The sequence below is a fragment of the Strix uralensis genome, chromosome 13, assembly GCF_047716275.1.
Source record: "Strix uralensis isolate ZFMK-TIS-50842 chromosome 13, bStrUra1, whole genome shotgun sequence".
Lineage (NCBI taxonomy): Eukaryota > Metazoa > Chordata > Aves > Strigiformes > Strigidae > Strix > Strix uralensis.
Genome location: NC_133984.1, coordinates 1,784,185 through 1,809,774, shown reverse-complemented (window position 1 = coordinate 1,809,774; position 25,590 = coordinate 1,784,185). Strand labels below are relative to the sequence as shown.

Here is a 25,590-nt window from a genome sequence, read left to right as displayed (position 1 = left end):
CCGGCTGGGCTGGGCTGGGGAATGCCTCTGGCAGCAGGAGCAGGTATTTAATGAGCAATCAAACCTACTTAACTACTGCTGGGAAGGCTGTGAAACGCTCAGGTGGCACCAATGGAGACAATTCCCTTCCCACAAGCAGAGCAGGGTGGGTTCAGCGGGGGGCAGATCAATCCAACCAGCCCAGGTTTCTTGTCCTGGGTGATGAGGAGGTATGATGGCAGGGCAGAATCCCCCCTCCCCCCCCCCCAATTGCTTATAGAGCATTTAATTTCTTGCAGGAAACAGAGGAAATAGGGGCCAGTTCCTTCTGGAGAAGGAGAGGTGGCCCAGAGACCACCTCTGCCCAGCCCAGAGCTCAGCACCAACCACGCTCCCTTTATTTGGTTTGCAAAACACAGAGGACACCGGTGAGGGGAGGACACCTAAAATACAATAATATTAATATTATTAATAATAAATAGAGTCCTGACTGATCACTACAGTTCCTGCTCCCCAGGGCTGGGCTACTCTTTATCGGGTTTGCAATAAACTTTACTGGGTTTGCAAAACACAGAGGACACCGGTGAGGGGAGAACACCTAAAATGCAATAATATTATTAATAATTATTAATAATAGTTAGAGTTCTGACCAATTGCTACAGTTCCTGCTCCCCAGGGCTGGGCTACACTTTGGTGATGCTGTCTGCTGGCTTTGCCTCGGCTGGCTCGTCTCTTTTGGGGTGGGAGGGGAAGACCCCCACCTTGTTGGTGCGGGGTCCCGCACACCCCGGTGACTTCTGCCCTTTCTTCAGAAGGCAGCAAGCCCCGGAGCTGAGAGAGAAAATACCGATGATGACCACGAGCAGAGCCAGAGGGCTGGTGCTCCTGGGATGTGGACAAAGCCACCGAGGACTGCTGGTTATCTTGGCGGAGAAGTTCTTGCTCCCGTCCCGGTAGGCGCAAAGGGCTTCGTCCAGGTCCCGCACGCCCACGCCGGCCACCTGCAGCGTGTCCAGCCAGGCCAGCGAGCAGCAGCTGAAGGGGTTGCCAGCGACGGCCACGTCCTTCAGGCTGTGGGACCAGCTCGTGAGCGCCGGCTTTTCCAACGTCAGCAGGTTGTTATGGCGAACATCCAGGCTTTCCAGTGGGGAGCAGAAAAGACCCGTAGGCAAAAGGCTCAAATTATTGCCCGAGAGGTCCAAGACTTTGAGTGTGCCCAGGCAGGGGAGCTCTGCCTTACTGTTGTCCATCTGGTTGTCCCTCAGAGAGAGTTTCTGCAGGGAGAACTCCAACCCTCCCAGGGCTTCCTTAGGCATGAACAAGTCCTTGTTCCCTGACAGGTCCAGGGAGAGCAGCAAGGTCTGGTTGAAGGCGTAGGGGCGCAGCCTGGTAATGTTGTTCTTGTGAAGATTTAGGTGCTTCAAGCGAGGCACGTTGTAGAAGGGGGTGCAGTTGCCCCCCGGGGCTGGCACATGAGAACCGCTGCCTGAATTCCCTCCCCAGTCACTCCCCTGGCTCTCACAAGGCTGGAGGCTGTTGGAGCCCAGATCGATCGTTTCCAGCTGAGGCAGAGAATCAAAAAACCAGCGCGGCAGCACGCGGATGGCATTGCTGCGGAGGTCCAGCGAGCGCACGGAGAGGGCGGCGTGCTCTGGGAGCGCGGGCGAGCGGTCGCTGGGCTCTGTGCTGCTGGCGAGCGACTCCCTGGCTACCTCCTGGAGACAGTTCATAGCCAGGCTGAGGCTGCGCAGGGAGCCCAGGCTGTGGAAGAAGGTAAACGGGAACAGCTGCAGCCGGTTATTGCTGAGATCCAAGTCAGCTACATGTGTCAGACCGGCCGCAGCAGGCGAGGTCCCGTTAAAGCTCGCCATCTCCTTGTAGCGCAGTACAAACTCCCCCAGATGGTGTGAGCCTGGGAGCAGGGAAGCAATAAGGTTGTTGGAGAGGTTTAAGTGTGTGAGATAATGGGCTTTGGGGAGCTCTGGAAAATAGAGGAGTCTGTTATGGCTCAAGTCAAGCACTTGAAGCAGGTAGGGCTCCGCTCCCTCCTCCGAGACAAAGAGCTCCAGGGCGTTGTGGCTGAGATTTAAAACTCGCAGCTGCGTGAGGCTGAAGCCAGAGATACAGTGGAGGGAATTCAGAGCCAAGTTCACCACCTCCAGCTCTTCCAGAGCCTCAAAAGGTCCCTCCTCGATTTCCATGATGTAGTTGTTGCTGAGATCGAGCTCGCGCAGCTGCCGTGTGCTCCAGAAGATTCCCGCCGGCAGCCTGGTCATCTTGTTCCCGGAAAGATCCAGCATCCTCAGCTTGGTGAGGTTGCTGATGTACCAGCCTGCCATGTGGCTCTCCAGGTTATTTGCCGACAGGTCCAGGACCTCTATATTCCTGAGCAGACGGAAGGCTTGCCCGTTAGCAACGTAATTGTGGTCCAGGCGGTTTGATCCCAGGAGGAGAGAGCGCAGCTGGGGCAGCTGAGCCAAGGCCGCGGCTGACACGGCTTCCAGCTGGTTGAAGCACACGTCCAGGTACTCGAGCTGCCCGAACCCCAGCATGTGGCTGCCCGACAGGTTTTGGATGAAGTTGTTGGAGAGCTCAAGGTACTTCACTCCATGGCCAAGCTCCTTCGGGAACTTGTGCAGGCCAACGCCTTTGCACGACACCTTCGTGGGGCTCTACAGGAGAAGCATCAGCATGAGAGAGTCTACAAACCACAGCTCCAGCCAAGCCATTTGCTGTCCAACACAGGCATGAGCACCATGGCAACAAGCACCGCTCCCCCTTCCCAAGCCCAGCTCAGAGACAAGTAGCTTGCTAAGGTGAGCTTAACCGGCTTGTTTCTGATGGTGCAAGGAGAAGGCTCAGCCTCTGGCCCCACAGGTTGTCCTCCCATGCGTCCCAGCAAGCAAGATGGGCAAAAAAGTAGCATAAGCACTGAAGATGCAGCAGGCTGGTGGGGAAAATCCAGCCCTGGAGAGCACTGGGACAGTCCAGGGACTGGTCCAGAGCATCCCTGTCCTGTCTGGGTAGAGGAAGAACAACATCCTGGTGGGCTTCACCTTCCCTCCCCCTCCAAACTGGTTTCCTCTGCCAGTTTGGTGTTGGGAGCCTGGACATGGAGCAGCTGGTGTCTGTCCACCCCCTCCATCATGAACATGGAACGTGGAGGGGTGGACAGACACCAGCTGCTCCACGTCCAGGCTCCCAACTGCCTTTCTACCATCCACAGCAGCTGCCTGAGTCCCGGTGAGACCCTGCTCCCCATCCTGCCTCTGAGCATCTTGAGCTGACATCCCCGTGGCAGGGACAGCTGGAAGGTGCCACCAGCAGAGCAGGGACGTGAGAGCAGCTGGGCACTGAGGATGGGAGAGCAGAGAGGAGAGCAAAGCTAGGAAGGTTAAAGAGATGGAGGCTGGAGGGAGGTGAAAGCCGTGGGGAGATGGACCCTGTGCTGCGCAGAGGGATGCTTGCGGCCCCGCTGGGACCCAGCAATGCCCAGGGGCTCCTTGGAAAACAGCCTTACCTGGTGGCACGGCGTGGCCCTGGGCCTCGCCTCCCCGCTAGACTGGGCTCTGAGGACAGACGGGAGCAGCCAGAGCAGCAAGCATCCTCTTTCAGCCAGGCGGTGTTCAAAGAGGAGCATGATGGGCTGCGGGCGCTGCCAGCCCCGTCCCGCTCCCCCAGCGCGCTCTGGCAAGCCGGGCAGGAGCCGGGCTCTGTATAAATAGGCTTCAGGATGGGACGGGGGAAGGAGATAACGCATGTGGGTGTTTGTAGCTACGGAAGTGGGAAAAGAAAGGCCTAAGATTGCAGAGGGGGAAAAACAGTGCAGAAAGCCACAAGGAAGGGAAACGGCGGGACAGGGAGGAGGCAGGGCTGCACCGGCGCTCAGGTGATCAGCCGGCCTGAGCGCTGACATCGTAGTGCCAGGAGGCAGAGGTGGTGCTGGGGAAAGGCAGGAGGTTCTGGGGAGTTCCCCTGCATGGACCTGCTCTTCCTCCCACTTCCCCTGCCCTGTGCCACCACCCATTCCCAGTGGGATGTGCAGAGCTGGCATCCCCCCTCCTCCTCCTCCTCCTCAGGAGTCTGCTGTGCCGCAAGCGCTGGGCTCCTCACTGCCACGTCGCTGTGTCCCTGCCACGTCCCCGTGTCCCCACCAGACCTGGAGGACGGCTGCTGGGTCACCCCCTCACACAGCACAGGAACCAGGTGGGGACTTTCCCAGTAGCATCTCCAGGTGGTATCAGGGTGCCCAGAGCTGAACCCCACCCCCAGGGATTATTTTGCGGTGACATCTCCGTGTCACTGTGCCACTTAGGGCTGACACGCTCCCTGGCGACGTGCTCCTTGCGTTCTGCAAAATGCACGCTTTTGGGGTTTTTGGCTCAACACAGCCAATTTCCTTCCTGCCCGAAGGAGCACCTCCAGGCTGCTGCGTGGTTGTCCGAGGGTGTGTTTTGCTGTAGTTTCGGCTGTAGAGCTATTGCTCTAGTCCTAGATGTGTCTGGCAGGAAAAAAAAAAATTATATATAAAATAATATAAACACAGAGGTTCAGATCTGGAAGATGAAGCAGCCTGGTGTCTGTTGTTGCCTCCCACCCTCCTGACACGGTGGGGAGCACTTTGTCACCTCCGGGATGTGGTTCAGCCTTGAGTTAGACCAGCGTCACCAGGCAGCCGGGCTCAGCCCCGAGGCCAGGGCCGGAGTTTTGGGCTGCCGCCCTCCCTGCGCACGGCAAGAGGACCTGGGCTCCAGCAGCGGCTGCGAGCGCCCGACCCGCTGTTGTTTTTGGAGGCGCGGTGAGGACAGCACATCTGTGCAGATGTGAAATCCTGTGGGCCAAGGAAACGCCGACCTCTGGATGAACCTTTGCCTCCAGCGTCCCTCGTCCGCCAGCAGCAGCCGAGCCCCGAAAGCGGAAGGCGGCGCGGGGGAGGAACCGTGCCGTGCAAGGGCTCCAGCCCCCGGTGCCGCCTCGCCCGGGGGAACCCCGGCCCTCTCCTCCCTGCATCCCAAATTGCTTGGCACAGGTCTACTGAGCGGGCATGGCCGATGAAATCAGCTGAAAAGTCCCTAATTTTGATCAGGGACTTCTGCGGAGAATCCCTGGGCATTTGCATCCCAAGTCTGTGAACTCCCTTTTGCAGGAGCGCCCGGCCGAGCGCGATGGCCGCGGGCCCCGAGCCCTCCACGGCGCCCTGCAAACACCCAGAGGCTTTTCACGGCCTGTGCCGAAGGCAGAGCGAACCGCACAGCGCCGACGGGGAGAGATTTGCTCCTGCAAATCGTGGGGCATCCCCTGCCTCTTGCCACTCCTGGCCTCCAGGCTGGCTCCCAGGTCTCCAGCGTGGTCCATTAAGGAGAGATGCCTCGTTCCCCCCCCCGAGGCTTTCACCTGAGAGGTCTCCAAAGGACAGGAGGAACGAGCTGCAGGGCTGAGACTTGGTCGAAAAGGGGATAAAGCTGCTCCCCCAATGTCACAGCTGTACCACAGGGTGACAGATGCTCCCCTCCTGGGCGTTAAGCAGGCAGAAGGGTATCTGGTTATCTGGTTATCCAAGTACAGAATCACAGAATCATCTTGGTTGGAAAAGCCCTTGAAGCTCCTCCAGTCCAACCATGAACCTCACACTGACCGTTCCCAACTCCACCAGATCCCTCAGCGCTGGGTCAACCCGACTCTTCAACCCCTCCAGGGATGGGGACTCCCCCCCTGCCCTGGGCAGCCCATTCCAACGCCCAACAACCCCTTCTGCAAAGAAATACTTCCTAAGAGCCAGTCTGACCCTGCCCTGGCGCAGCTTGAGGCCATTCCCTCTTGTCCTGGCGCTTGTTACTTTGTTAAAGAGACTCATCCCCAGCTCTCTGCACCCTCCTTACATCCAATCTACTTTGTTCCCAGTAAGAAGTGACAGCGATGATGTTTCCTGTACATTCCCCTGGCTGCAGAGTTTGAAGACAAATGCTGAGCAGCTCCCAGCCTGACGAGGGGACCGGTGCCTCTGGCATCGGCAGCCACAGCCAAATACTCCCCAAGGATGGAGGAACTTTGCCTCCCACCGCACGAGCACTGTTGAAACACTTTGCTGTAGCTCTTCAGACTTTCCACAGCAACTCCTGCTTTGGCTGGGGAAGGACGTCCCACTGAGAACACCAAGATCAGGAAAAAGCTTTATTTGCAAAGAAAATATTGACAATTTACATAAACTTACATCCTAATTTATATACATTATGTATATTTTATATACAGATAGTGTCTTGAATAAAGATGTTGAAGCACAAAACAGCATCAGTACATCACTGTGCAGCTCTAACAGGTAACGGGAGGAGTCCTGTCTCTCTTCCCACAACTCTTCTCCCATTATGCTTTTTCTGGGGACTCTCAGAGGCTTCCTCCCAGCCTGGGGGGAGGAACACAGGGTGTGGGGGGGTCAGGCTTGTAAGGGGGTGGCTGCAGTTGTCCCTTCCCCTTTTCCCCAAAACTTGTGCCCCGACAGCCCGGGGCCAGGATGGGAACGAGAGGGAAGGATTCCCTGCACTCCACCTCTTACTGGGAAGAGGGGAAGAAACATGAACTAAAATGAGCTCATGCACTTTGCTCATCTTCCCCCAGCGCAGCTCAGGTGCCCTTTTCTAAGCACCCGACATTGCTCGTTCAGCGGAAGGATGATGCCAAGCCCGCAGATGGGGACAGTGAGTGGCACGGAGACCACAACTGCTTACCTGGGTGAGAAAGGTGCTGGAGGGAAGCAAGAGCAGGTAGTTTTGGGTAGGGAGCCACGACCTAACGCCTTTACTGAAGGGAATCCTTCCTTCAAAAGGGGCCCTGAACACAACAGCTGAGCTGGCCTCCCTAGGAACTGTCTCTGTGGAGAGGAGCTTGGGAGGGACAGGGTTTCAGATGATGCGTTATATACCGAGTAGCTGCTCGCTACCTTTCTGCAGCTGGAGTTCAGCTGACAGTCGGGCAGCGGAGCCAAGGCACGTTGGTAAGAGGAGCCAGCACGTACCGGGGAGGAAGGCTGGCACATGGGAAGCCAGTGGCGACTGGTTTTGTGTCCACCGTCTTGGATACACAGATCTTTGCCTATAAGCGAAGCACTTCTCAACCAGACTAGGAACCGAGACGCATCAAAATTCAAAGACATCAGAGGGAAAGACTGGAGCAAGGCCCTGTTCCTGCTCGAGTTTGTTCAGACCTCCCATACGCATCCTCCTCACGCTCCTCTCAGCTGCTTCCAGGCCCTTTCGGCTCCAGTTAAGGGAAAGAGACACCAAAGTCGGTGGGACATCATCAAGAGAGGCAGCACAGCAGCTGCTATACTACAGCCTAGGTAACCTGCACTGGACTACTTTATCAGTGAGAACTTGTTGCTAGAGAGGCCAAAGGGTTTCAAGTATAAAGACTCCCCATGGCTGCTACGGGACTGGTGATCCTGCTCATCCCAGGGATGAACCCGGCTCCCAGCACCAAGGCCACCTGTAGTCAGGTGTTCTCTGCTCTCCAACTCCATGTCCAATTCCAACTCCACATCTCCAACATGGCTACACTCAGCTCACGCTTTGGTGTAACGTGAGCATCAGAAAGAGCCCGTTAACATCTTCCATGGCTCATGACGAGGGAGGCAGGAACGGCCCCCTCCTGCTCTCCTCCCGCACCCCAGGCACACGCCAGAGAGGGAGGGTGAAAGCGATGCGGGGGGCTCTTATGGAGAGAAGGAATTACCCCTCTGCCTCCTCCTGCCCGCTGCCGGAGTCAGGAGCAGATCACAGAACCTGTCAGTGGGGGACGAGGAATGCAAAGTCCATCCACTGCGCTCTCCCAAGTCATTGCGTTATTTACGCTTGCCCCTAAGTCTTGCTGTTCAGGCTGTATTCTAAAGCAATTCTGTTAATGATTTGCTTAATGTTCTCACTGTACACAGTTGTCCTGATTCATTCTTGTCAGAGGAACATGTCCTTCTTAATCCATTCTAAAGGAAATAAACCACAAAGACGAGTTAAGTGTCCCTAAGGCTCTTGCTAGTCCAACATGTTAAGGCTAGAAAGGAGGAGAGCATATTGAAAAAGAAATAGCAGGCAATTTTTCATGCAGTTGTTTTACAAACTGCACGCCTCCTGTGAATAGCGAGGCTGTAGCCAAAGCTGGGTGCCCCCAAGAAATATTTATCTCCCAATAACTGCAATACTTGGCAAGTGAGATCACTCGCTACGGATGGGGAAAAGCGACGGAGCCAAGAATGCTTCAGCCAGGGTGGACCCTCCTGCGGTCAGATCAGTCGCTACAGCACGGTGCTGAGACACGTCCGCTCCCACAGCCCTGCAGGTGACCATGGCTGAGCCACCTCTGCTTGGAGATGGAGGTCATCACCAAGACAGCGGTTCGGGACTTGTCCCATTTGCTACATCGGCTGAAACTTCACTCCCCTCTTTTTTAAAGAAAAACACGCTCTGAAAAGAAATCCGGTTTAAAAAAAAAAAACCCAACACAACTAAGCACAAGCCAAGGCATGACACAAAAGAGCAATTAGCGCTTCAGCCTCTTCCTCAGCTCGAGCACATCTTATAGCTTTAGGTCTCCCCAGTTGAGGGGAGGTAACGGGAGAGAGTTGCTCAAGAAGCCAAAAGAAACAATAGTGTCCCAGCTCTTCTATTAGTCACCAGAAATCGAGTTATGACTAGACTCAGCAGGGCTCAGAGAAAAGAAAAAGTGGTGACTTCATGCTGGACCAGACTTTTTAAATACAAATTTTTTTGCTAGAGACTCCATCACCACTTATTAGAGCATTTTAGGTAGAAGGGTGCCAAAAGGAAAGGGGTGGGGGGAGGAAGGATGAAAACCACATCTAAAAGCAGGGCAGTTGCTATTAAAACAGAAAAAAAAAATTTCCTGTTTGAATAATTTTATTCTTAAACATGACAAACTTCTTCAGAGTGTTTTCACAAGTACTTGTGTCTGCTCTACGCGGCTTGGTGAAGCCTGTAGAAATGTGTTCTGGTTTGCAAAATATTAATTAAAAAGACCAAAAAAAACCCCCAAAAAACCAAAACCCAACAAAAAACCCCAACAAAACACAAATTGCTGTAACAGCAGCAGTACTTTAAGGCAGCCCCCGTTAGGGCAAGGTATACCTCTGGGGTAATGGCAGGAGCTGAAAGTAGCAGAGGTGCTGGAACCGGTAATCGGCCTTTTCTTTGGGACTTTGTGATTTCTGGAATGGGGAGGCAGTTTCCTATCCGCTAAGCCTGCTCTACGAAGTATTCATCTTCCTCTCACACTTACTGCTTTTGCAGCCTGCTTCCAAGCTCGAGGCAGAGGCGCTTCGCCTTCTTTGCGCGCACTCCTGAGGATGAACGTAAACACCACTGACCCTGTCTTATTCACCTCCCTTCGCGCCCTGTGGCCGTTCCCAGGTTGAACTGGGAAGGCAGAAAGCCAGAAACCCCCTTTTTCTTCCTTTTGTTAGCGTGGAGAAGCAGGAGTGCCTGGATAGGACGATTTGGACATTAGTCTGTCTTCTCCCGCTACCGCCTGGGATGCTCTTGCTAGTGCAACATAAAAGCAGAGACCCACACCACTCTCAACAAGCCTCGTGTGAAGATCACAGAGCAGAATATCAGTGCAGTAATACTTGAAATACTGAGACAAGGCAGACACAACAGCCTTTCTTCCTCACAACGCTTTTTCAACTAGCTTTTTGATCCAAGTCTCCACACAAGTCACAGAAGACAATTGTGCTTCCTGCATTCACATATAGGAATAAATAGCTCTGGATCAGTTTTCTTTATGGCCGGATTACAGAACCCCCTGAAATACTGATACGCTTATGAACAGCAGCACTGTGCAGTTCTGTGAGTATCCTTGGACACGCCAAGTTCATCTAGGATGCTGGTGCATCTCCTAGGCGTATGGCCCCAAAGAAAGTTGTGTGCTTGCTCATGTTGATGGAGATGTCAGCATGGACCATTTTCACAGCAATCTTCTGCCTGGCTTTGAGGAGGCAGACCCCAGCTGTGTAGCAGGTATTGAAGTTGGTCTTGCCGGTCTCAATACTCCGAGTGCATTGCAGAAAGGGCTTTTCATCCACCACCACCTCATAGCTGGCAAAATCTGTGAAGTTTATGTAGTATACCTGATGTGAAGCAGGAAGAAGAAAGGTGTTAGGGGGTGTATTTGTGCGCGTGGAACAAGTCCGCATTCCTTGCAGTGTGTACACACACGTTCCCTCTGCTAATGATCCCTTCCTTGGCCCTGGGACACCTGTACTCATGGGAGGTTGATTTCTTCGAGGCAGAAAGAACCCCAAGCAAACCAAACATGAGGAAACTCTGTATTCCACTTCACACTAACACAAGCATGCAAGCATCTGTGAATCCACATATCTATGGCTGAGCTACAAATCCTCGCTTTAGACCCTGCTTATTACAGGAAAAATTACAAACCTGCACAGGCCTAGTTACAAAAATGTGTAGACAGCCCTATCTGCTACAAACAGCTTTTTATCCAACAAACAAACAAATATTTTAACTGAAGTCCTCTTTCACTTACCTGGCCAGTCCTGCTTTCTGGGTCCCATGAGCCTCCTTTAGTGTTGACATCAAAAATGCCCTAAGATGTACTGGGAGTTGCCTTCTTTGTAATTGGACTTGAGGTGCTTGCAAAGGCATCAGCTATTACAGGGAAGACACTCTCCCAACCTCCACTGCTTGGAAGCAAATGACCTTATCGTGTTTGTACCCACTGAACTCTTAGATCTAGTGCCTAAGTCCCCATGACTCCACTTCTCGTTACTTAACCATCTCCCACACACTGATTCTGAAGAACCACGAGATGCAGGAGAAAGGCCTGTCCAAAGAGAAGTCAGTCCCAGGGAGCTGCTTCTTCCTGATAGAAGAAAACCAGCCAATCTGGGTGCATCTGCTAATTCTTCTTAGCCTACACCCTGTGACCACAGAAGCTACACAAGACCGAGTCCCTTTTTTTTCCTTGATGGGCTACAAATGACAAAGGCTCCAGAGGCACAACCTTGTGGCCAACGATTAGCATTAAGCACTCAGGAAAAAATTATACTTTGGCTCACTGGATTTACTTTTCCTGCCTCCATCCAAACCAGACATGTAACCAGTTCCACGGAGGAGCACCTAACCTGACACCCACAGCCAACTTTATCCGACTCGGTACAGTCCCAGTGGGGCTGCAACTGAACAGAGGCAAATCATGAGTGGGAGGGTAATATTAGAAGCCTGGAGTGAGGTGGAAGTTGCTTAATTGTGGTTGTCACACAGCAACCCTCGTCTTGCTAAAATCTGTTCTGGAACCTGGGCGGTTTTTCAGCCCACAGGTGAGTGGACACCCTGCTCTGGAAGGGGAGAGCTTCAGCAACTCTGGTCAGAGATTTACAAGACACTGGGAGCAGTGCGTTAAATGACAGTCCGTCTGAGGAAATGATGCCTTAATTAGCTGTATACTAAAGCATAATGCAGTAATTTATTACTTTGTTTAGCCCTTTTTACAGAAGCAGGTCCGTACGTCCACCGTCGGTACCAACTAAAGCAGCAGCTGAGCCATCCCGCTGCACAACGCGGCTGCTGGCGCATCGTGTCGGTCTGAAGCTACACGAAGAAGGTGGAGGCAAAAGGGAGTTACCTGGGCTGGAGTTTGGCCGGGCCTACGCTTACAAAGAGTGACATGGCTTTGAAATGGCCACGGTTTAGTTTTACATCTTAAAGCACAGAGCCTAGCATCCTGCTGGGACCCTTGTTCTGCAAGGGGGTTTAGACGGGCTGGTGAATGACTGCACAGACAATACGGAGGATTAAAAAGAGGCCTCGGTGGCACGTGGGATCGGGCTGGGTGCCTGCGCACGTGTTTCGGTAACTAATCTCTGGCAGCTGGTGTCACGGCGAAACGTGTGACCTCGCACTTCGAAATGCTAACGTCTTCCTCGGACACACATCTCCTAGAGCACGAAGCGGTTAAAAGTACATACAAGTTCTTGGCATTTGCTAGTTGTCTGGAGCCCTCTCGTGGTTCATGCAAGGCTTCCATTGGAACACAAGAATAGGAGTTAGGCCTAGGACCGTACTCACTTCTACCTGACTATAGATGAAGTATGTGCCGTCCACCAGTACCTCCAGCTCCCCACTGCGGGCATGCAGCTTAAACACCTTGGGGTTCATAGTGATGCGAGACCAGTCATTGAGGACTCCACCTGAAAGATCTCAGTATGAGAAAATGGCAGTCACTCAGTACCCGTCAGAATGAAAAGCGCAGGAGCACAGAAATACAGTGACATTGCAAGGTTTCATACACAACAGCTGGCACAGACTCGAGTTGAAAAGTCAAGTTACTCGGTAAGAAATTCCCAGAATTAAAGACTACGGGGCGTTAAGTTTGGACGCCTCTCTACAGCTCCAATTACACCATCTCTTGCTGGTGGACACCCATGTCGTTCAGTGCACAGCACAACTGATTCATGTCTCTACTTGTGCTCATCAAGAGGAGCTCTCCTCATCCCTGAACATCAGTGTATGGCCTTTTGTACTACACTACGTTCATCCCCAGTGCTGGATACAGACTAACTTGCCTCCTCTTGACACTAAGTTGAGCTTATTATCATATCTGAGTGTTTTACAGGCCTGAAAACATGTTGCCAGTATCATCCCCACTCCAGAGCAAAGACACTCCAGCACATGCAGATCAATGCCAGTACTGCGAGGAGGTATTTGCTAAGTTTTCTTAATTGACCTGAGAGGCCAGGGGCTGATTTTTCTCTCTATTTTTTTTACGTTCAGCCACAGATCCCAAACGACTTAGTGCAGCTGCGATTATAACAGCACTTCTTCAGGTGCCTCCTGAAGAGCATTTGTTCATGGCCCTTCTAAAAGCTTTGTTACTGGTGACTTCCCTGGTGTCATGGAAGAAACTCCGCAGCACAGGTAGGACCAGGATCCAATTCTCCAAGAAAGATCCTCAGTTGACACCACCCAGCCTTGAGACCACTAAACCTCTTCTTCTACTTCCCATCTCATTTATTCCCCTCCCCACACCTCTCTACCCAGCTTCCACGCTGAACGAAGGGGACCTTCAGCAGACGGTGTGCTGAAGGTATCACCAGGCATGTCCTGGAGGACCACCGCAAGGCGAGGATGACAACGGTGATTCCTGTCCTCATTGGAATGGGGCTACACGTGGCCAATCTGTCTGCCCCCCTCTCAGTGCTGCTGGGCTGGCAGATGTCCTCAGCAGATGTGTCATGATAGGGCCTTCACCCTCACTTTAAGCCTTGGGATCATCCTTAGAAGAAAACTAGTCCTTGCAGCAGAAGGGACAACATTATTATGGAGAAAAACCACGTGCAACTGCAGGACTACACCGTCTCTCAGGACACGTCTGTGCACGGAGGCCAACTGAGGGTTACACAATCGATTTTAATTCTGGTATTCCTTTACTTCAACATTCTTGACTTTGTAACTAGCATTATTTTAACAAATGCTTTCTCATAACATTTCCTAGGTTTTTATAAAGCCAAAATAACAACAAAGTACGAAATTGCATCACGTCACACCACATTAACCCCTAACTGGGGTCCTCAACGCAGTCGGGGATTTATAGATCCACCACCCAGCCCCCCGGCACTGGAGCCAGTGGAACAACTGACAACATGAGACGGCCCCTGTCCCCTGGCCGGGCCAACAAGCAGGTCCAGAGGACACGCTCCGCTGTGAGCCCAGAACAGAGCTGCTCTCCGGAGGTGCCTTGGTTTATCAAATACAACTCTTCTCCTCCCGGTTTTCATCTGCTTTTCAGCTCCCTGCACCCCCGTCGCAAACCAGCCAGGCTGTTTTGTGCTGGCTGGCAGCTGGACAGCATTAATGGCTCGCAGCATCAGATTGTTCCCAAGCAGCAGGGAAGGACACTCACAGGGCAATTCCCACTCTTAGAGAGTAGTGTACGCTCTGTAAACATACAGGCTTCCCATTAATAAAGGGATAATTACTTTCTGAACGTAAGCAAACCAGCATCTTTTCCCTCGTATTGTTCTTAGGAACGGCCGGCTTCCTTTTTGTTTTGGGGAGCTTCCCCCCACCCCGCTGCAAGCCAACTTCCCTAACCAGGAGAAATTTCAGCTCCCACAGCTCACGTCTGCTGAAAGAGAGAAACTGCCTTTCAACAGAAGCGGTGGCCAACCCTCATCATCCCATGGACAGGGCAGGAGTTGGTGGCCACAGGTTCCTGCAGCACCAATCCTTGGGAGCTGCAGCCCCCCAGGTCGGGGATGGGGGTAGGTGCTCCGGGACTGCCCCCTGCCCTCCCCGGCGACCTGCTCATGGTGACTTAGGCAGGGGACAATCAGCCAGCTCCTCTGCGGCACAGCCAGACGTCGTGAGCAGGGAGGCAGCAGCTAATGAATGAGACCCAGCTGTTGGCAAGAAGAGCAGGAACTTGAGCAGAAATTGGATAAGGATCCGGGGAGGAAGGAGGAGAGCAAGGAAGCTGCCTGCGGATGTGAAATGGCTTGGCAGGACTCGGAGCTTAAAGGCTTGAAGGCTGTTGGTGGGGGTAGAGAGGCATTGAGGGACCACAGAGGCTGCGTGGGGGCACGCTCGCAGTGTAACACAGGAGGAGCCAGGGGCTGTGCACCTCTGTGTCCTCACACTACAGCTGTGCCTTCCCCTGCCATAAATTACTGGAGAAAAAAACACAGGCTAAAACACAGGGCTGAGACAGGAAAAGGAGACCCTGAGGGTGTAAAAAAGAAGAGAGTGGGAAAGAAGGTTTGGCCTTTGAGGAGCTGAGGAAAATTGGTGATACAACAGCAGGTTGGAGGAGGCACAACACGGATCTGGAGGTCAAGAAGTGAGATTCAGTGGGACAGAATTACTGGGATGCACACAAGATAATCTGGGAGAGAAACAGGAGTGCAGGAGAAATGGGGACTCAGCAGAAGACCCCTCTAAGGAGGGGAATGAGTCTATCTCAGGGGGGAGGCCAACAGCAGGGATAATCAGGGACCTGTGTTACAGGAGGGACTCCAACCCAGATACGAGGCTACGGGTGCAGGATGGGCTCTTTTCAACAACTGTCAATATCATGAGATCCTTACCATTCTTCACTTGGATTGCTGAGCCTTGGCCTTGAAGGTGGACCACAGCTGGCTGCAAACAAGATCAGAGGGATCTGAAGTTAATGGGGAACACTGTGTCGTTTCACAGCCACTCGACACACCTCCGCAGCACTGCTGACCAGTACAGAGGCATGACAGTACCCTGAAATCATTAATGCTGTTCATAAATGAAAAAAGAAGATCAGAGCAGCTGACAACAACATGTTTAGGTACTGGAGAAGGGGTGAGAAGCCCAAGCCAGATTAATGTGGCTTTTTTTTTGAGCAATAAAAAGGGTGAGCTCAGGCAGTCACTCTGTGTGGCTGGGATTCAGCACACACAGGAAGGGGGGGCGGTTTTTTCAGACACATCAAACACAACATTAGCAAACATAGCCGGTAATGTTTACAAAAATCCAGCCAAAGCTGTTTTTTCCCTTCGAAGAAGATCAACCAACCTGGATGTCTCTGGAGCCGGCCTTGTCTGTGGCACCTGCAAAATGCAATTTCACATCATTGAAGAGGAAGTGTGAAAGAGCTGCAGTAAACACTCCTATAAAGAAAACTTCTCTCACCCCGTAATAACCATTAAAACCCCATTTTTACCAGGAGGAGGACAGTATCAGTGGTATGGGGTGCAGGTTAATGTTAAAAAGTACATAAACAAGAAAAAGATTCCTCCTACTTTTCCCTACTTTATTCTTACATTTCTGTCTAACATCAAAATTCCCCATCGTTATTCAACCAGTTTCCACTAGAAGGACAAATTGCACAACCCCTTTCCTGATCGGTAGTGGCAATAAAGCCTCTTGGCTGCAAAGATTACAAGTTTCACTCTGCAGTAACTCAGGTCATTCATTGCATTCAAGCTACATGCTGAAATCTCTTTTCTCCGAGAGCCAAATCTCTATTAAAGAGGACATGCTTGTGGGCAGCACTCTGGAGTGCTAAGGACCTCATGCTGCTCCTGGCCTCTGCTTTGGCAATTTCTGAGATATAAACTGAGAAGACAACCAAGTTTTCCTTTGAGAGCCATGTGAGCTATAGGGTAATAGGCCTGATTTCTCTAAAGATGTATTTTTTAATACTAGACTGTATATATGTAAAACAAACAACACTTATGTGAACTTCCATTAATCCGCATTTTAAAGAGTTATTAAATGCCAGGATTTTAACAAAATAGTTGGCACAGGACTCCGTGGAGAAACAATATAGTGCAGATACAAAGAAACAAAGGAAAACGAAACCAAGAACTGCAGGAGAAAAACCCTATTTTCATCTGGGAGGGCAAGCTGCCGCGGTTCATGCAGTTCCTGGGCTGGCTCAGCGGCCGTGCTCAGTGTCAGCCTTCCCGGTGCCGATGCAAAGCTCGGCTTTGCCTCAGCTGAAGAGGAATGAACACAAACACGACGGGAAGAGCCGCCCCGCAGCCGGTTTGCGCACACAGCCATCGGTCACCGGCAGACTTCCGAAGCAACTGAGGCTCTGCAGGTCTTGGCTGCTCCTCTCGTCCCGCCGCGGGTGCAAGGATGAGCCCAGGAACGCCTGAGCCCTACACAAAGGTGCTGCGCCATCGGTATTTGGGCCCTACGCTGGCCTCGGGTGGAAACCTGGCGCTTATTTATTTCTTTGTAGAGCGGCGGTGCCGCCGTGGCATCTCCTGCGTCCCTTCGGAAAGGCTCTGAGCAGAGAAGGGGACAAACCCCGTTACCTGAGGGGCCCTGCAGTCCAGGTGGTCCCTGAGGGCCTGGCGGGCCGGGGGGCCCGGGCGGTCCCATGACGGTTGTGCCAGGAATCCCTGGGATGCCAGGAATGCCGGGGGGACCCTGGGGCCCAGGAGGACCTGGTGGCCCTTGGGGACCGTTGGGTCCTGGAGGACCAGCCTTCTTACCTGAAAAATAGAAGGTCAAACATTAGCTTCTCTGCACATGGAGCGTGGGATGGTCTTTTACCTATGGGAAAGCCCCGGGAACAAGGGAAGCAGAAGGTTGGGGGTAGCTCATTGCTGGCTGGAGGGCTGGGACAAGGAGGAGCACCCAAGCGGCCAGGGTGGGGGTCCCATGGCACCATGAGGACAACTCTACCGGCATGGCAGGAGCAGGTCGCTGCCTTGCAGACTCCTCCCAGCATATGTAATTACATTTAAACAAGGCATGTGGACTCTCTGAGGCCTCCCAAGAGATGGAGGCTCAGATGGTCTCTGTCCCAGAGCTCTGGCTGCAGCCCTGGCCTGGCCACACTGCTCTGGGCACGGGGCTGGGTGGTCCCGCAGCCCCCAAAGGCAGCGGGTCGTACCCCGACGGCAGGGTGGGATGCTCCCTTTGACCAGCTGCACTGCAACATGGCAAAAGTTGGAGTATTAAAAGCAGAGGTGAACTGCTCTGCAGTTTCTCAATTTTTCCATTTTTTGATGGAAAACAGCTGCAATCTTTTCTACCTGCTGTGTATGCATACATTAGCACATAATCCCCGTGGCTTGATCTCCCGTCTGAGGGAGAGAGGTGCCTCCAGAGGGCAGTTCAGAGCTGAGCTTCAGCTCCTCTCCGCCAGCTGCTGAGCGCCCAGGGCCATGCAGGAGGCATCCCCACATCCCTGCATCCCCACATCCCTGCTGCTTCACACCTTTCTACCAGGATGCACTGAACATCCACCAAAGACTTAGGTGCTACAATGCCTCCAAAGAATCACACGTGCGTTTTGGGCTTTGGGTGGACGGGTAAGGCGGGGACTAACCCACTCAGGAGGATGAAAGCACTGCAGAATTGCCACAATCCTCAAACACATCCCAACACGCGGTCCCAGGAAGAGAAATAGCGCAACCATGCAAGTAAAGACCCTTATCAGGCACAAACACAGTGGACTCGAAAGAAGGTCTGCAGGGAAAGTCTGATCTGTGCTCTCCGGATTCTCCAGAACCCTGATACAATTTATGTTTTTTTGAGATAGCTTTTAAACTGAAACTTTATAACAGCTTTTATGCCAAAGAGCTTTATTAACTTAGCAAAATTGCTTCAATTGCTGAAACAAACTCTGCTGTAGGACAGAATTAAACATTTCTTTAGATGACAGCAGCAGTTAGGATATGAAATAATGGTTATGGGAATGGTTTCTGAGGATATTTATGTACTTGTTTCTCCATTAAATATTCATCTGTCTTTGCCATGGAACAAAACTATAAGGAAAACCCCATCTATTTTAGTTAGCACAGAAGTGGAAATCTCTAGATGGCCACTAGCCACAAACACGGAAATCAGCGCAGGACAAATGTGCGGTTTAGCTTCAACGTGCAGAAAACTTAAGTTCAAGTAAACATGGGTGATTAAATAATACTGGTATCCTACAAAAACGGGGCAAAGGCTTAGGGGGACAAACCGCCCACAGTATTTCTGCCCAGATTAGCAGCTGTGTGGTCAAATCTAAGCTGGCAACAAGCCAGCCTTCCTCTAATCCAGCAATTCTCCTCCTCCTTGGGATAACGTCACGATTTGGAAATTATCACCTTGAATCAAACCCCTTACCTATTTCCCCTAAAGCACACTTACTAAATTCTTTTCGTTCACATCCCCTCCGATCCAGGCCACCCGAACGAAGGATCACATGCAGTGAGTCAGGAATCCTGCTGCTGTCACTCCTTGCTTTCCTTCCCATGAGGGATACACATTACAGCTGGTTTAACTAATCTGTCTCAGAAATCTGGTCTGCTACTAAATGAGCTGCTAGTTTATAGCAGTAAAACAATTGCACATAATTCTGATGCCGCACAGGGACACTTATTTTCTGTGCATTCCCGCTCACTCAAGTATTTTCAACTACTTTTCTGCATTAATGGCACCTTGCTTATTAAAGTCATGAGGCAAAAAATAGGTATTCAGTAAGTATAAAGCTCTTGATTCATCTTCGAAAGGAGGGGAGCCCAGCCCCCCCATGAGCAGCTCTCCAGGGAGGGTCTCCAGCACCCAAGTCCCAGCATGCCAAGGCTCCGTCTTTACCCACATGCACTAGGCAGGCTCCAAAACTCAAAGCAGGCAGAACAGTAAGTTTTCCTTAATCATTGTTTGCCAAACAATAAGCTCTAATTCTAAAAAAAATTAAATGTGACAATACCATAAAATTAAACTATTTTATACAGCGTTACAGCTGTATGTAATACAGCCCTATGAGATTTCCCAGCTACTCCAGAATCGCTATGAATACCACAGTCATCATTTGTTATTAGTTCAGCTGATTTAACACGGGTTTAGGGTTTCAGAGTTTTGTTAGGACAAGCTTCTCAAACATAAAATTTTATGCTGCTTTTGAGGGTAAATATAAACTAAGTTTCTAACTGTGGCCTGTCTCAACCTCTGAGCCATAACTGGAGTTTGTATCCAAGGATTAAAAGCGATTTGCTGTGCTATTAAAGTAGCAAAGACGTGCAAAGCTCGGCTGCTCTTGCTGCCGCAGGTTGCCACGGTGGGCTGGAGCCCAGGCCATGGACCAGCATGCTCCTGGAAGTCTCTCAGGGGACACAGCAAAGTGTCAAACAGCTAACTTTCCTGTTAATTAAATATACGTTAAGTGCAATAGGTAGTAAGCAGAGAGCTGCCGTTGCACGTGTCAGCGCTTTGCTGCACAGGCCTGGCCACGAGCACGTGCTGCACACTGACGCCGGCACGAGCCTCTTGATAAATCGAGCTCCCTGGGCTTCAGAGGCAGCACGACCCCGAGTTGCTCACAGTTTCTGCACTTCTCACGACCCACAGCCCGTTGCCAGCATGCACTGCAGTTTTTAAAACGTGCACAGAAGCGTTTTGATGGTTACAAGGAGGAAAAACGGGCAATCTGACTGCGTTGGCCTGAATTCAAGACTGCAGCATGAAGCACCTCAGATTCTTTGACTCGCTCAAGTTCCTGGGAGCAAGTGTGTGACCATGAGCATCCCTCAAGAGTCCTACACAAACAGGGACGGCATCAGGCACCCCATGGAAACACAGGGCTGCCTCCTGAATAACCCAAGTCACCACAACTCAGTGATACGCGATTTAAAAAATTCCCAATTACCCATCGCAAACAGCTCGCGGAACATAAACAAGCCAGATAAAATACCTGGGGGCTGACCTACACTCAGAATGGACACATAAAATAATACTTCTGCAGTTAATACACAACCATATATGAGATGCAGAGCATATCAATGTTGACTTTGGTGGGTCGGAAGGAGACCCCAACCTGCAGCAGACCCATAGCAGGACAGGGATGAAAGCTAAAACTGCTTCGGCCTGGCAAACAGCAAGCGGCTCCTGATAGCTGGTACGTGACTCAGCTTCACTCAACTATTTAATTATATCATCTTCAGAATGACTTCTATACAATGTAATTAACTTCCTTTAGCTTTTCAGGCAGGTTTTAACGAGCGCTGATGCTCCCCACCACCACTGGGTCACACAGTCCTGCCATGGCAAAGGCGTGTGAGAGCAGCTCGTGGTCCGTGTTGTGGGCCCACGCACCACGCTCATCCCTGCCCTTCCTGGAGAGGGAACCTCTCCTTGCTTTCTCCTTCATGTTGGCTACAGAAAATTCATAGATGGGTACCGCAGGCACAGAAAGGAAAATTAAATTAAAACTCAAACTTACCCTTTTTCTTGTTTTTGACTGAACTTGGACCTACAAAGGAAAGGAAGAAAACGAATGAAATTCAGCGGTCATTTCAACTTAGAAAATCCCCACTTCTATCAACACCCACCAACCCAGAGGGTGTCTCTCCAGAGCTGGAACAAAACTGGCCATGAAACTGGTAAGCCAAAGATGTATTCTTCTGTTCTCTACAAACAACTGCTGAGAAGGCATAACGATGTTACCAGACCCAGACCTGATGTACCCTCTCTCAAACTAGCAACCCGTGGCTGGTATAACGCGAGTGCATGAGTTTTGGTGGGCACCTCTACCCCTTCCTGCGAAGAGTTAAACCATCTGCTTGTGGCCAATGGCAAAGCGCAGGTGACAGATGCTCTTCAATCTTGAGCCAGAGCTTTACTCTCAGGTACCAGCTTAGTCCCAGCTCTGCTCAACACTGCTCAGAGTTTTGCCATCTGTATCCACCAAAGTCGCTGACAGAAGTACAGCACGTCAAACCTTCAGACAGCAAAAATCCTGAGACTCAACTGAAACCATTTAAAAATACGGTCCCTAAACAGCAGATTATTTTTCAAGTGGACAATGGATGCATTCGTGGTCTATGCAGCCATACATGAATTCTCTCTGTTAGCCTGAAATCACCAACATTAACATTTAAAGCTGACACAGTTTACTTCCCAATGAGGACAGGGTAGAAGGAAGTTCGCATGACTCTCAGCTGAGAGCAGTAACCCAAATACTTGCAACTCAAGTTGTTTAAAAAAAAAACAAACCCTAAAAAAAAACAAAAGCAAAGAATTAGTATGAACAGCTTATTTAAACAATGGGAGTACAAGCCTCCCGAGCAAGAAGTGAAAATATTTATAGTGAAGCTGAGGAACTACATGACTTTTTGAGCAAAAGCTGAAGTGTGAAACATGTTCCATTGCTTCCTCAAAAATTAGTCATGGATGGGAAAGAACTGCAAAAATCCCCAAATATTCCCTCGCTGTTCATCAGTGAAATGCCTCTAAAATCTGGGTCTAAGCACACATCAAAGACTGAAACGACTTTTAACTGGGATTTGTGTATAATGAATGCAAGGTAATGAGGTTGCTTTGGGTCGGTGTTGGTAAAGAAAGACAAATTACCAATTAGTACCAAAGTGCCATATTCCCAGGGTTAGTTAGAGGAAAGATGGGAGAAGGACCAGAGAAATACCCTATAGCCTTACTGATGCCTTTTCAACAGGAATATTAATTTGCCTACATTATGCTCTTGAGTCACAGGAAAATAATGGTATTATCTGATTTATTATTTCTGCTAATTTACTGTTTTTTTTACTAATCCATATATTCACAGTATTAAACCACATAGATAGGACAACACATGGGTTTCTAACAATGCCAGTCTCGGTATCTGCCAGGGAGCTGCACCAAAGCCAACCAGCAGGTCCACCACCAGCAGATGAACTGCAAAACCTTTTATGTTTGGCAAACACCAACAGGCTCCTCTTTTTGCATTTTCTGAGCTCCCGTGAGGCAGAATGAGCCGCGATCACACCGGCCCTCATCTTAAGCACCAGCTAGTTCATAACATTTCCAGTGAAGAGGAAAAAATTGTCTGGGGGACATAATTTAACAAAAAAACCCCCACAACCAAAACCTAACACAGCAAGCAAAATGCAAGTGCTACGTATGTGTCTCTTCAGACCTCGGAGTCACGAGAGTTTATTTCATGTTATATATATCACACCATTAGCGCTATAACCAGAGTGAAAGTACAAATAGCTGCGGCGAGCCAAACACATTTGAAATGGATGGAACCAATTAGCTTCAAAGATGAATGGGAGGAATGAGAACCACATGCGATGTCAATGTTCACAGTCTATATTACAACACACGCATCTGTTCCAGGCACGGCAGAGAGAGATGTTACGGCTGTGCAAGTGAATCTTTCGACAAACACAAAAATACTTCTGACATGAAAAAAACACAGCATTATTAGCCCTGGGAGCTTCTGGGTCTCTGGGGTTTGCATCTGTTCATCTCCCAATAGGAGGGGGTGGATAATTTAATTGTAGCAGGGAGCCATAAGGTTCATCCGATACACCAGAAGACAGAATTTTCCTCATTTTTGCTCAAAATGGTAAACTCATTGTCTCTTTCCCAATTTAGTCTAAATTGGTAACAAAGCCTCTTACTGAGTTTGAGAAGCAGAGTGCCACTGGAACATCAGATCTGTATTCCCCTCAGGACAAAAGGTGCTGAGGCACAAGGCTTGAAAACTTTACTTGCTGTACATTGTCCCAACACTTGTGTGCAGAGGAGGAAAAAAAAAAGAAGATCCTTTCTGCCATGCTTTTCTGAGGCCACACCCCGATATTTAAGTAATAAAGCTTGTTAAACGCTGCAGCGGTTGAATGCACGTGACCCACTAGTTATCTGTTAATTGATGGAGTGGGTTAAATACCTACACGTTAGGCAAGCCTAAATCTTTCCTAGAGTTTTCCCCTACGCCGTTAATCCCACCCCGCCATCCCACTCCTCCTGGGGAGAGGCTCCTGGTCTCAGAGCCTTTCACACTACCCACGTTTATTTAGCGTAGTTTCATGGGGGCCATTAGATGACTTGATTCCAAGGAAGGTCCAGGAGAAGACACTTTTTTCCGCTCCAAGATGCAGACTACAGGCAATGCGCTACGTTTCTCTACAGTATCAAAAGCCTTATAAAAACCCATGTCACAGGATCCCTACTGCTGCTCTGGAGTCCACAAGACCTGCCATCTTCTTGCAGAAAAAAATTTGTTTGACTCAGTTTTCCACTGATCAACGTTGTCTGCTACCACCCTCGTCTCTGCTTTCTGGGGTTTCCCCGCAGCGCATTTGAGGATTTATTGAACTCCTGGTGGGATCCGAGAGCGACCCGACCAGGGTCAGCTGTTCCCCAGCACCTCTTTTCCCTTCTTTATAAAAATAACCTCGAGTTCGCTTTTCTGCACTTTTCTGGCATCACCTCCGGTCCTCATGAATTCCTTTAAGTATCTGTTATGAACGCCCCAGAGATCAAGCTCGTGGTCTGGACTGCTGGTATTAAACACGACAGCCACCCAAGCACAGCTATTCTTCTCCATATGTGCTTGTGCTCAGCTTTTGTGCTTCTTCCTACTAATCCCACCTATCTCCCACCTCCTTTCTGCATGCTGTCTGCTCATGTTTGAGGTCAAACCAGACCCCAGACCTAGGGAAGTCCATCCCATTCTACATTTCCTGTCTTTCATCTGAAATTAAATTTATGCTTATGCTCTAATCCGTCCTTGAAAGAGCTGTCAGCTCTATTCCACCCCTCATTTTAGCTTCGCTCTGCAGAGGAAGGAAAGTTGACAAGAACTGCTAATACAGAAGAGGACTGGGATATCAGAGAGGACAGGCTGGATGGCTTTGAAGGATAATAAGCATGGAATGAGATTCAGTCATACAAAATGTATAGCCCTATAAATTATATATACACGGGGAATAATTAACTTTTCTGCTGGATTGGTGGAGCTCCTCAAATGGAGCTGTGGAGGTCAACGTCTGCACGCGCTGAGTTGCTGTCGCACAGCCAGGAAAGGCAGAAATACAATCCTAAAACGGATCCGTGGAAATACATCTGGCAGACATGGGGCAATACTGATGCCGCTCAGTAGGTGGGGGTGAAAATCCTGGGAGTAATGCAGTTAACCCTGATCATCTACATAAAGAAAGATGAATTTAAATGAGAATAATTTCACAGAAGGGCTCCTGGGAAGGTTAAGAAGTGGTCGAGCAGAGCTTGCCTGGTTGGCCATCAATGCTGGGAAAGGGATGAGACCACCAATGGGAAAGGTGATGGGCATGGAGGGAGAAGACCTGTCAGGGCTTAAAGAACAGCACTGGCATGTCCTCATGTGTGCAAATTGCTCCCCAAGACCATTAAGCTGAGAATGAGAAGGCTTCTTCTAATCTCCAGGAGGAGGAGCACAGGTTTGGAGGGGGTGTCTGGCTCAGAGCAAGCCCTCAGGTGTCACAGGTCATGGCTTAAAAGTCTCAAAAGTTCATCAGTCCCTTTGGAAAGTGGTGAGGTTATTTTTTGCCTAACTAGTAAAGACATAGCTACTAAGCTATGAAGCGGGCTGGTAGCCTGACTTGAAACATTTAACCTGATCTACTTCTAAAATTTATAATCTCTTTCATTGGATTTCCTGTAGGAAAAGTCCACTGACTCCTGCCATAATAACTCAGGCCAGCTCTATCATCTGCCAGCCGAGTTCTTCATCACAGGAAGGGATTACCCCAGCAAAGGTCTTAGAGCAGCAATGCTGCACACTGGGCTTTTGAAGACCCTGGCTTTGAACAGCACTCAAGACCTAGACTTCTCCAAAAGCTTATTTTCCACATCTGTTGGGAAAATAAAAGGGAATGATAACAGAAAAGGAGGGAATATAAAACCAGAAAGAGTGGTAAACTCTGAGGGAAAGGCACAAGCAGGAAAAGACAGCTCTATATGATAAGAAAATACCCCAACCCCAACAGAAGAGCCACCTTGGAAGCCCGCCCGCAGAGCTGGGCATCTGCGAGGGGAAGGCTCCAAGCCATGCCAAGTCAATTCTTCTAGCAGAAGCACTTTGACCACGGTTTCCGTGATGAGGCAGTTCAGATGCAAGCTTCTCACTTAAGCTGAAGAAAATATTTGCAGTAGATGAGTTCTTGTTGTGTAAAACCGCAGCTGTGGCCCAGCAAGCAGTAGAAGACATCTAACCGTGCTTCAGGGAGCAGGTTCCAGCCCCCAGCTCCTGCAGCCCTAGCATCTGCTGGATCATTTCCAAGGGCTTCAGAAAAAAAAACAGATGGTGATGCAACTCGAGGATATTACATATGACATGTTTTCTCTTATA

General features: G+C 50.3%; 2 protein-coding genes across 5 annotated transcripts in view; both read right to left on the bottom strand.

Annotated features, from left to right (window-relative positions):
• Positions 1 to 403: 403 nt before the first annotated feature.
• On the bottom strand, positions 404 to 3,665 carry LOC141949170 (transforming growth factor beta activator LRRC32-like). The gene is made up of 2 exons (XM_074882432.1): positions 3,500 to 3,665; positions 404 to 2,651 (listed from the first exon to the last, which is right to left on the bottom strand). The coding sequence occupies exons 1-2, from the start codon at positions 3,617 to 3,619 to the stop codon at positions 663 to 665; spliced, it is 2,109 nt and encodes a 702-aa protein (XP_074738533.1). The 5' UTR covers positions 3,620 to 3,665; the 3' UTR covers positions 404 to 662.
• A 2,472-nt stretch (positions 3,666 to 6,137) lies between these two features.
• EDA (ectodysplasin A) overlaps positions 6,138 to 25,590 on the bottom strand; it is an 83,637-nt gene continuing 64,184 nt past the window's right edge. The window contains exons 3-8 of one of the 4 annotated variants that reach the window (XM_074882787.1): positions 20,698 to 20,727; positions 16,796 to 16,975; positions 15,543 to 15,577; positions 15,086 to 15,137; positions 12,069 to 12,199; positions 6,138 to 10,111 (exon numbers count right to left, since the gene is read on the bottom strand). In XM_074882787.1, coding sequence (XP_074738888.1) covers positions 9,860 to 10,111; positions 12,069 to 12,199; positions 15,086 to 15,137; positions 15,543 to 15,577; positions 16,796 to 16,975; positions 20,698 to 20,727 — 680 coding nt within the window. In that variant the 3' untranslated portion in view covers positions 6,138 to 9,859. The remainder of the gene's footprint in view (positions 10,112 to 12,068; positions 12,200 to 15,085; positions 15,138 to 15,542; positions 15,578 to 16,795; positions 16,976 to 20,697; positions 20,728 to 25,590) is intronic. The other 3 variants (XM_074882788.1, XM_074882789.1, XM_074882790.1) reach the window with 3 other exon arrangements.